A 12,500-nucleotide genomic window follows, 5' to 3' on the forward strand; every position below is an offset into this window, starting at 1 on the left:
GACAAAATCAGGACGCGGTTTTACCTTCCCGTCGCAAGGTTTCACTTCCTGTTGACGCTGCGCCGCTGTGACAGGACTTCGCCAAAAATGGACGTCTCGTTAAGACGCTGCGCCACATTTAGCTTCTGCCGGAGTGACGATGTCAGCTCGCATTTAGCCTCCACATGCACACACACTAACACACACACACACACGCACGCACACACACACACACACACACACACACACACACTAACACACACACTAACACACACACACACACACACACACACACACACACACACACTAACACACACACACACACACACACACACACTAACACACACACACTAACACACACACACACACACACACACACACACACACACACACACACACACTAACACACACACACACACACACACACACACACACACACACACACACACACACACACACACACACACACACACATTCACACACAGCGCTGCAGGCAGAACAGAACAGGAGGTTTTTGGGAAGAAGCTCAGAATAAATGGGCAGGTAGTGGAGCATGCATTGTTTAATACACACACACACACACACACACACACACACACACACACACACACACACACACACACACACACACACACACACACACACACACACACACACACACACACACACACACACACACTTTACAAACAGGAATTCTTATGTTTTGTTGTCTTGTAAGGTCTCATTTAACTATTGGGTATTATATATATCAATATACTATATAAGAGCGACTGCATTGAAGAGACCAGATCAGACAGACAGGCAGGAAGACAGGCAGACAGACAGACTCCATTTGCAGCCTATTTCTCTTCTCCATTCCACCAGAGCGTGGATGTGAATGTCACAGCTGGGGTGTTGAGGACCAGGCAGCGTGTCTCTCACCACGCTGTCTGTCTGGCGCCACCCGCACCGAGCCTCGGCGGTGGGGTCAGGGGTCAGCGTCCTCAGCACCACACGGACGCTGCCCCAAGGTTGCAGGGATACACGATTCCAACCTCTGCTCCACACGTATTAGTTGATACTTGTGTACTGTGTACTGAAGTGTACTTAAGTATATTATACTTAACTACAGTAACTAATATCAACACAAACACGGTACATAAAACTGAGCGTAGTGTTGGTTCAGGCGACAAAGTGAAGCTCAGAACCCCTGCAAGCCGCACGCAAGCCGCACGCAAGCCGCACGCAAGCCGCACGCAAGCCGCACGCAAGCCGCACGCAAGCCGCACGCAACTCGCATGAAGCCGCACGCAAGCCGCACGCAACTCGCATGAAGCCGCACGCAAGCCGCACGCAACTCGCATGAAGCCGCACGCAAGCCGCACGCAACTCGCATGAAGCCGCACGCAAGCCGCACGCAACTCGCATGAAGCCGCACGCAAGCCGCGCTCAAACCTCACGCAAGCCGCATGTGAGCCGGACGCAAGCCGCACAGAAGCCATGGAAGCCACACTCAAGCCGCACACCAGCCGCACAGAAGCCATGGAAGCCACACTCAAGCCGCACACAAGCCGCATGAAACCGCATGCAAGCCACACGGAAGCCATGAAGCCGCACACAAGCCGCATGAAGCCGCATGCAAGCCGCACGCAAGCCGCACGCAAGCCGCATAAAGCGCAATGAAGCCGCACGCAAGCCGCATAAAGCGCAATGAAGCCGCACGCAAGCCGCACGCAAGCCGCATAAAGCGCAATGAAGCCGCACGCAATCCGCACACAAGCTGCATAAAGCCGCATGAAGCCGCAAGCAAGCCGCACGCAAGCCACGCTCAAACCTCACGCAAGCCGCACGCAAGCCGCATGTAGCCGCACACAAGCCGCACGCAACTCGCATGAAGCCGCACGCAAGCCGCACGCAACTCGCATGAAGCCGCACGCAAGCCGCACGCAACTCGCATGAAGCCGCACGCAAGCCGCACGCAACTCGCATGAAGCCGCACGCAAGCCGCACGCAACTCGCATGAAGCCGCACGCAAGCCGCGCTCAAACCTCACGCAAGCCGCATGTGAGCCGGACGCAAGCCGCACAGAAGCCATGGAAGCCACACTCAAGCCGCACACCAGCCGCACAGAAGCCATGGAAGCCACACTCAAGCCGCACACAAGCCGCATGAAACCGCATGCAAGCCACACGGAAGCCATGAAGCCGCACACAAGCCGCATGAAGCCGCATGCAAGCCGCACGCAAGCCGCAGGCAAGCCGCATAAAGCGCAATGAAGCCGCACGCAAGCCGCATAAAGCGCAATGAAGCCGCACGCAAGCCGCACGCAAGCCGCATAAAGCGCAATGAAGCCGCACGCAATCCGCACACAAGCTGCATAAAGCCGCATGAAGCCGCAAGCAAGCCGCACGCAAGCCACGCTCAAACCTCACGCAAGCCGCACGCAAGCCGCATGTAGCCGCACACAAGCCGCACGCAACTCGCATGAAGCCGCACGCAAGCCGCGCTCAAACCTCACGCGAGCCGCACGCAAGCCGCATGTGAGCCGCACGGAAGCCGCACACAAGCCGCATGAAGCCACAAAAAAGTCGCACGCAAGCCACACGCAAGCCGCACAGAAGCCATGGAAGCCACACTCAAGCCGCACACAAGCCGCATGAAACCGCACGCAAGCCACACGGAAGCCATGAAGCCGCACACAAGCCGCATGAAGCCGCACACAAGCCGCATGAAACCGCACGCATGCCACACGGAAGCCATGAAGCCGCACACAAGCCGCATGAAGCCGCACGCAAGCCGCATGTAGCCGCACACAAGCCGCACGCAACTCGCATGAAGCCGCACGCAAGCCGCGCTCAAACCTCACGCGAGCCGCACGCAAGCCGCATGTGAGCCGCACGGAAGCCGCACACAAGCCGCATGAAGCCACAAAAAAGTCGCACGCAAGCCACACGCAAGCCGAACAGAAGCCATGGAAGCCACACTCAAGCCGCACACAAGCCGCATGAAACCGCACGCAAGCCACACGGAAGCCATGAAGCCGCACACAAGCCGCATGAAGCCGCACACAAGCCGCATGAAGCCGCACACAAGCCGCATGAAACCGCACGCAAGCCACACGGAAGCCATGAAGCCGCACACAAGCCGCATGAAGCCGCACGCAAGCCGCACGCAAGCCGCACGCAAGCCGCACGCAAGCCGCACGCAAGCCGCACGCAAGCCGCATAAAGCGCAATGAAGCCGCACGCAAGCCGCACGCAAGCCGCACGCAAGCCGCACGCAAGCCGCACGCAAGCCGCATAAAGCGCAATGAAGCCGCACGCAAGCCGCACACAAGCTGCATAAAGCCGCATGAAGCCGCAAGCAAGCCGCACGCAATCCGCATGCAATCTGCATGCAAGCCGCAATCAAGCCGCACAGGAGCCATGGAAGCTCCACACAAGCCGCACGCAAGCTGCATGTGAGCCGCACGGAAGCCGCACACAAGCCGCATGAAGCCGCACACAAGCCGCATGAAGCCACACGCAAGTCGCACGCAAGCCGCACGCAAGCCGCACAGAAGCGATGGAAGCCACACTCAAGCCGCACACAAGCTGCATGAAACCGCACGCAAGCCACACGGAAGCCATGAAGCTGCACACAAGCCGCACGCAAGCCGCACGCAAGCCGCACGCAAGCCGTATGCAAGCCGCATGTAGCCGCAAACAAGCCGCACGCAACTCGCATGAAGCCGCACCAAGCCGTATGCAAGCCGCATGTAGCCGCACACAAGCCGCACGCAACTCGCATGAAGCCGCACGCAAGCCGCACGCAAGCCGCGCACAAACCTCACGCAAGCCGCACTCAAGCCGCATGTGAGCCGCACGGAAGCTGCACACAAGCCGCATGCAAGCTGCACAGAAGCCATGGAAGCCACACTCAAGCCGCACACAAGCCGCATGAAACCGCACGCAAGCCGCACGGAAGCCGCACGGAAGCCATGAAGCCGCACACAAGCCGCATGAAGCCGCACACAAGCCGCATGAAGCCACACGCAAGTCGCACGCAAGCCGCACGCAAGCCGCACAGAAGCCATGGAAGCCACACTCAAGCCGCACACAAGCTGCATGAAACCGCACGCAAGCCACACGGAAGCCATGAAGCCGCACACAAGCCGCACGCAAGCCGCACGCAAGCCGCACGCAAGCCGTATGCAAGCCGCACGCAACTCGCATGAAGCCCCACGCAAGCCGCACGCAAGCCGCACGCAAGCCGCACACAAGCCGCACGCAAGCTGCACGCAAGCCGCACGCAAGCCGTATGCAAGCCGCACGCAACTCGCATGAAGCCCCACGCAAGCCGCACGCAAGCCGCACGCAAGCCGCGCACAAACCTCACGCAAGCCGCACGCAAGCCGCACACAAGCCGCATGCAAGCTGCACAGAAGCCATGGAAGCCACACTCAAGCCGCACACAAGCTGCATGAAACCGCACGCAAGCCACACGGAAGCCATGAAGCTGCACACAAGCCGCACGCAAGTCGCATGCAAGCCGCACGCAAGCCGTATGCAAGCCGCATGTAGCTGCACACAAGCCGCACGCAACTCGCATGAAGCCGCACCAAGCCGTATGCAAGCCGCATGTAGCCGCACACAAGCCGCACGCAAGTCGCACGCAAGCCGCACGCAAGCCGTATGCAAGCCGCATGTAGCCGCACACAAGCCGCACGCAACTCGCATGAAGCCGCACGCAAGCCGTATGCAAGCCGCATGTAGCCGCACACAAGCCGCACGCAACTCGCATGAAGCCGCACGCAAGCCGCACGCAAGCCGCGCACAAACCTCACGCAAGCCGCACTCAAGCCGCATGTGAGCCGCACGGAAGCCGCACAGAAGCCGCATGCAAGCTGCACAGAAGCCATGGAAGCCACACTCAAGCCGCACACAAGCCGCATGAAACCGCACGCAAGCCGCACGGAAGCCGCACGGAAGCCATGAAGCCGCACACAAGCCGCATGAAGCCGCACGCAAGCCGCACGCAAGCCGCATGCAGGCTGCACAGAAGCCATGGAAGCCGCATGCAAGCCGCCTCCTCCCCAGCTCCTCGTTTTCCTGCCGTGTCTGACTAATCAATGTCATTTCTGTTGTCATGGAAGCCTGCCCTGTTCCGTACCCTAGGGGGGTCTTTCCGGCTGCTCTCGCTGCCTCAGGCTGTCTATGGAAGCACGTGGGAGGGCAGGACACGGTGGCGTTCAGCCACCACGGCAAAACCCGACGCCAACAAACAATTTAACTAAACAATGAAGTTAAAATTAAAATAACTGAAAGTAACGAAAAGTTACATAAAGACACACACGAGCAACTACACCTCAAATAGAAAACAGAAAAATCAGGAAACTGCTTAAAGTTTGTGACGCAAACAATTCACCAGCTCAGACATGTACAACTCCTCAAAGACAGAGAGAGAGAAGGAGAATGAGAGAGAGGGAGAGAGAGGGACTTTTGACTGTTAAGGTTCCTTTATTTTCACTAAGTCATGTCCCAGAAACTTGATTATGAGGGAACCAAAAAAACAACAAAACTAGAGACAAACCACAGGAAAATCTCAGGTCAGTAAACGTAAAGACAGAGAGAGAGAGAACGAGAATGAGTGAGAGAGAGAAATAATGAGAGAGAGAGAGAGGAAGCGGGAGACAGAAGGAGAACGAGCGAGAGAGAGCAAGAGCAAGAGAGAGAGAGAGAGAGAGAGAGAGGGACCCGTCTTGCAACACGTCTCCTCTTGTTACTCCGTCGCTCTGTCTCCTTCTCAGAGTTTGACGCGACAACAAAAGAGCGGCTCCGCGCAGGGCCCGCCCCGCCGGGGCCCCGAGCACCACTCTGCCAGATTGGACGACCACCGGCACAAAGGCCCCAAAGGCAGCGGGATTAGAGTTAAGAACCCTGTGACGTCACCGCGGGCCCCCCGGGCCCCGGCGCTCAAACCAAAACCGGCCAAAGGAAATGAGACTCTCCGTGGAATCACCCCCCGCCCCCGCCGCAAAAGACACCGGACACCCCTGCCACTGCCCCCGAGCAAGGCACCGGCCCAGACCCGTCGAGCGGTTGTCCCCGGTGGCCGCTTCGTGACAGCCCACCGCCCGCGTGCAGCGGGATGGGGGTCAAAGACAGATGCACCGATTTCACCAAGAGAAGAAAACGAAACAAAAACAAAAGATTTATGAAGAGATACGAAGCCTGAGCTGAGGGACGCGCAGCCGCTCAAGGCACCTTCCTCAAGGACGAGGAGCCTGGTCACAGCCACAGGGTGTAGTTGTACCTTTTATTGGCTGCACTGTTACCGAGCAGCGTTCTTTAATCAGGATCGCACCAGAAGAATTATCTTTATACGACTGATACGGCATCAATCATTAACCACATCTGCTTCATCTGCTTTCTCTATTATGCATCAAGTATTTGATGACTGTCTCCTGGGGTCTGGGCGAAGCCTTGATCCATCACTGTGTCTGACATGTCAGGTTCCCAAGGTCCCAAAAATAACCCTGGACAGCGAATGTTTTCCATATAATATTTATTTTTTCACATATATCTTTTTGCGATTCTGAATCAGTGAAAAGGGTTTTTATCAGAGTCCATCTCAATCGACAAATTCACAACTCTCATATTTCATTTTTATTATTAGTGTCTGAGCCGTGTTCATAGTTGATAATCTGCAGGTTCATTTGTCTTGAGTCAGGGTCTATTCTTGTACCGGTCTATGTTGGGTCTCGGGGACAGAACACCATCCATACGGAGTACACGCCGTCCAGGGTGTAGACGATGAAGTTGCAAATAGACATGAAGGTGACCACCATCAGTTTGTCCCGGGAATAGTGATTCCCACAGTGGCCGGGTCTCGCGTTGTCCTGGAAGCTATAGAGCGGCCAGACCACCACGGCCGTCAGGTACGCCATCGCCGCCACGAGGTTGTAGACGGTCACCACTTTGTCAAAGAAGACGGGGAGGTACAAGACCACCCGCGAGGAGGACGAGGAGAGCGAAGATGAAGCACACGGAGTAGGCGACCACGCACCACTGGAGACCCGGAGACTCGGAGAAGTGGCAGGTGTCCAGCGAGGTGAAGATGATGCAGGCGATGAAGGTTTCCAGTATCTTCATGGGGCCCCGTGCGGTGGAGAGGAACCCGCTGGTCTGACCGCGGGGATGCAGGCGGGTCAGGGCCACTTCGCCGGCGTAGGCACACAAGCAGAACCAGGAGGCGACGGTGGCGCCGATCTGGCGGTAGCAGGTGGAGCAGGTGAAGAAGGTGGGGTAGATGACGGAGGCGGCCAGGCACATGAGAGTAGCCAACATGGCGAAGGCCGTGGTGAAGTCTTCCCAGGAGACAGGCACCCTGGCGCTGAGCGTGGTGAGCTCCAGGACCAGGATGAGGAAGGTGAAGAAGCAGCAGAAGCACCATATGAACATGCACCAAGCCCAGTAGGAGGAGGAGGAGGAGGAGGAGGATGGCTCATGTCCCACCGACGCCACCAGGGCGAAAGCCAGGCACCCCAAGATGGCCGCCACCAGGCGCACAATGCCCACAGGGTGTGTGACGGACTGCACGTCCACTCTCATTGTGTGACGCCGTTTGGTATCAGTGAAGCATCAAGTCGCTGTTTGCGGTTCGTTATCGTCCTCCACGCCTTGTTGTTCTTCAGCCGACGTCTTGTCTGTCTTTCACTTCCGCCCTCCTTCTCCTCGTCTTCATGCCTCAGTGGTGCAGTTTTCAAGTCAGAAACGATCGCAGGATTTCGGGCGTTCCTGAGTCCAGACGGGAGTCTGATCCTCTGAGGCTCATACCGAGCATCGTCGCTCTCGCTCGGTTTCCTTATCGCTGCGCTTCACGCTCCCGGTTTCTCTTCAGCCATTGGACGGTGGCCGCTCTCTTATCGGACTCACCTCACGGCACATCGGACTATTGTCCCCGGTGCGAGCCGCGTCGAGATGCCAATCTCCATCCAAACCCGAGTCTGGAGGGAGCTGCTCCACTGCCTCGCCGGAGAGAAAGAGCATCCCTCCTCTTGCTTCACCTCTCGGGGGAGAGAAAATGGAAATGGAAAGCATGGCGAAGATGAAATGATCGTGGTTTGACAGGGAAAGCCATAAATGGATAAATGGCACTTTACACCTTTCACAGGTTAACTTATCTTACTTACTATACTTACATTGCAAAAGCTGCAGGACTGGGAGACTTTAGGGGCGTGGCTGCTTCAGAGCTGTGATTGGAGTTGTCATGATCATTTCAAGATAATTTTTCACATAATTGAGAGTAACAATTTAAATTGCATTCCTCGTTTCATTTCATGGTACTGTAGTGGAACAATAATACACATTCATCCGATGAACATTTGATGAGTTCAAGCCTCCTGATGGAAACGCATCATTTGCATTGTATACGTTTCCAACACTGGCTTAAAATTGCCTCAACATTTGGGTGGAAACGAGCGACTGTGAAATTCTATAATTCCACGGCTCAAGTAATTGTGATCAGGCGATGATATAATAACTGTGACATTCCTATCCGTTATACCCAACCTGCATACACAGAACACAGCACAATAGTGTTGATTCCAAAATCATCACAATTCTATTATATTCTACTCCGCCATGAGAGTCCAAAAATGACTCCATAAAACCTCACCAAAAACACCTTTGACCCTCCCTGTGCCGCTGTCAAAGGTCGACTGCAAATCTAATGACCAATAAATTCTGGATTGATTTACTGTGATGAATGAGTGCGTATGGCACTTTCGTTATGTCCCGTTATGTGCAGGGTGGTAGAAACAGAACTACACCTTAATGACCTTCACTCCAACAATAAGGGCGTGGATGACATCTAGGCTATGGAATCATAGAACACATGTGCTTGATGTTATATTGTTATGTATTTATAAATATATATATTAAAGCTGTTTAAATATATATTTATATCCATTCTATATGTCTTTTATCCTGACAACCTCCTGAAAAACACATTCACTTAACTCCTTCTTTACTTAACCATCACCATTTAATGTGGAAAAGCAGTTTCTCTCTCATTCTCTTCTCTGTATTGTTTCTCTTTTTCAGAGATAACAGAAACACAACAGATCTTACAGACAATAAGGTAAAAATAAAGACATAATTATGATAATAACAATATTAATCATAATATTAATAGTAATAATAACAACCTTTATTTGTAGAGAACCTTTCATGCACAATATGCAGCTCAGATTGCCTTACAGGTAATAATATAATAAGGTAATAATAATAATAATAATAATAATAATAATAATAATAATAATAATAATAATAATAATAATAATAAAATACAAATTAAAAAATAATTACAATAAAAATAGAAAGGCTAAACAGCAAAATGCATTAAATATAACATATTAAAATGACACTCAGTGTTGGGTTCCTCAGCAAATGGTTTTCAATCATTATTTCTCTTGAATCATTGGTCTGGAATGATTAATCCCGCCTGGGGCGCTGTTGGCACCGTGCTCCGGTGGGTTATCTCCCAAATAGGAGCCTTTCTGTGTGGAGTTTGCATGTTCTCCCCGTGCTCACATGGGGTTTCCTCCACCTCACGTCAGTTAGGACCCCCACCCAAAACATGCACCCATCATGGTCTGACCAGCGATGGACACTTATCACCTGGTCCCCGGGCGCGTCCACGTACGCTGCCCACCGCTCCTGGCTGTGGCCCCAGAGGAAGGACAACCCAGGATGGTTAAATGCAGAGGAGCCATTTCACCGGCACCATCCAAAGCATGTGGGTGTGTGTGGGTGTGCAAGCATGTGTTGTAGTGTGGTGTGTTGCGTGACAAATAAAGATTGTTTCTTTCTCTTCTTCTTCTTCTACTACCCCCACCTACTTACTCCCCAAATCACCTTCACAATTGCTGAGGGGCTTTTCAATAGATTCACAATATATTTGCTTCGCTTATTTACAATAGTTGAGTAGGTAAGTGATGAAAAGATCCCTCCCCGGCTGCAAACAGAGGTGGAGCAGTGGGAGTGGGCGTGAGGCGTTCCACAGCCACACCCTGTGGGAGAGGGGAGCGCTGGCTTCATGAAACCCACTTCTACCAAACACCATAAAGAGACACGGATCAAAGGACGCTGTGCCTCCGCCCCCTTTATTGATGCATTACACAGTAAAACACAGTGTCACCAGTGGGGTGTGGAATAAAAATGATAATATGACAGAGTGAAGGAGCTTCAAAGAAAAGCAATAAAAAAAAATGAAAGTCAAAAAGAGAGAGGAGGAGGGGGAGGGGGGAGGAGTGGAAGACGCGGGATCCAGTGATGGAAAAAAAGATTCAAGTGAAATGAAGTCAATTCCTGCCTGATGATTCCACATATTCTCAGCATTTACTCCCAGAACCATTCAAAAAGAAAGTCGTCTGGACGTACAGTTTGACATTTCAAATTTTATGTGAAGAGATCTAGACGACTAAACTATCCCGTGTTGTGTTGTTCTTATCACCTCATAATGAGAACAACACAACACATGATCGCTTATTGTAATGTGTCCGAGTTTTATTTTTCTCCTTGGCATTTTCCGAGCTAAAAGTATCTGGAACACGCCAACCGCGGTACGCACAGACATGTTTGAGGTCTCGTTGGAACCTGGACGTCTTGTTGTTCGAGTTTGATCGATATGCATCCACGTTTGGAGCAGGAGTTAGTGAAAAACTGTCAGAATTTTACTGGAAGTAAAATTAAGAAGTGGGAATTTGCATCTTGGGACTTGCGCCCCGTGGGCTGCGTAACGGTGACTCCGCATAGACAGTCAACCCGAGCCCGTGCTGTGTTTAATGGAAACTCGGAGAACTGTAACTCGTGCTGCGTTTCACAAAACCCCGAAAAACTATAATCGCTCACAGGAGGTGTCTTCGCACCGCAGGGAGTTCTACAAACATTTGGAGGAAGCGTCGCTTTCTTTTGTGTTGATTTACGGAACCTCAGCGACCTGTAATACGACGAAGCTGGATCACATGTATTGCTGCATGCAGCTATATTTATTATCATTATTATTATTATTATTATTATTATTATGTCCGACCAAGAGAGCTGCTATTCTGCCGGAACTGATTAATTAGTGCAACATTCAAGTTCAAGTTCAAGTTTAAGAGGTTTATTTGTCACATACATATACATACGTTCATACATATATACAGTGAAATGTCATGAGTTATTTCTATTACTTATTTTATCTATTACTTATTATTTTTAAGTGGAATTTTAAACATTTCACGCACCCACTAGTGGTGAGAAAACCGCGCTCTAGACAAAGATGAGCCTGAACGAATAGACCGTGTCCACGCTGTAGGTGACCAGGTTGAAGAACGTCATGACGGCGACCGCCACCAGCGCGTCCCACACGCACACCGCCAGGCGGGGACACCACGCCGGCCGCGGATTGTTAGAGAAATTGTAGATCGGCCAGATGATGGCAACCGTCAGGTACATGAGCACGGCCAGGACGTTGCCGAACATCAGCACCTTGCTGAACATGCTCGGGAACCGTGTCAGCACGCGGCAGACGGCGGCAAGGATGATGAGCAGGGAGAAGATGAAGCAGACGGAGTAGACGACCAGGCACCACTGGAGCGCCGGCCTGTTGGCGTAGCCGGCTTTTTCCAGGCAGATGAAGACGACGCAGGCCACGAAGGCCTCCAGGACCTTGAGGAGACCCGGCGGCGTGGACAGGAATTCGCTCGCTACGTCGCCGGGCCGGGCGCGGGTCAGCCCCACCTCGTACGCGTACGAGACAAAGGCCAACCACGAGGTGACGGAGGCGGCGATCTCACGGCCGCAGGACAAGCAGGAAAAGAACATGGGGTAGATGACGGAGGACGCCAGGAGCTGGTTCAGTGGAGGAAAGAAGAGAGGCTGATATAAAAATACAATATTTAATATACCATTTTTTATTATAATCATTATTATTATTATTATTATTATTATTATTATTATTATTGTTATTAATAATAATAATATTATTATTATTATTATAATGATCATTAATATTATTATGATCATCATCATCATCATATTATTATTATTATTATTATTATTATTATTAACATTATTATTATCATCATTATTATTATGTAGTGTACAATAATGATAATAACACAGAGATCAATACTGCCAGGCATACAATGTTTAGTACATGACTATAGTAGACCCTGACACTAAACAGAAGTATGTACAGTGTTCGTTATTAAACTGTTTTATCAGCAGCAACAATTTCCTGCTGTTGTAGCAGATCAACCCAACATGACGCTGTTCAAACAAGATTCCATATCATGACAAATCTGGAGAGTGTTCACTGAAAATAATACACAACATCGGCAATTGTACATCTCGTTGCATCTCAAGTCAAATGATTATTATTAAAAGCCTAGAACAGCAATTAATAAATTACTAACTTAGTAATTACTCATCACATTTACCTTCCACACCTAAAGTTGCAACTTATCCCGTGCACAGAATTACGCTTCATGTATTCTGTATATTTTGGATATT

General features: G+C 51.5%; 1 protein-coding gene across 1 annotated transcript in view; it reads right to left on the reverse strand.

Annotated features, from left to right (window-relative positions):
- Positions 1–6,688: 6,688 nt before the first annotated feature.
- Positions 6,689–12,500, reverse strand: part of LOC307237436 (uncharacterized protein) — a gene marked incomplete at both ends in the record, with an annotated part of 6,153 nt that continues 341 nt past the window's right edge. The window contains 4 exon segments of the mRNA XM_080010148.1: positions 6,689–6,953; positions 6,955–7,545; positions 8,506–8,510; positions 11,286–11,837. Of these exon segments, the coding sequence (XP_079866274.1) occupies positions 6,689–6,953; positions 6,955–7,545; positions 8,506–8,510; positions 11,286–11,837 (1,413 nt within the window).

Source organism: Zeus faber (genome assembly GCF_960531495.2).
Source record: "Zeus faber genome assembly, chromosome: 11".
Classification (NCBI taxonomy): domain Eukaryota; kingdom Metazoa; phylum Chordata; class Actinopteri; order Zeiformes; family Zeidae; genus Zeus; species Zeus faber.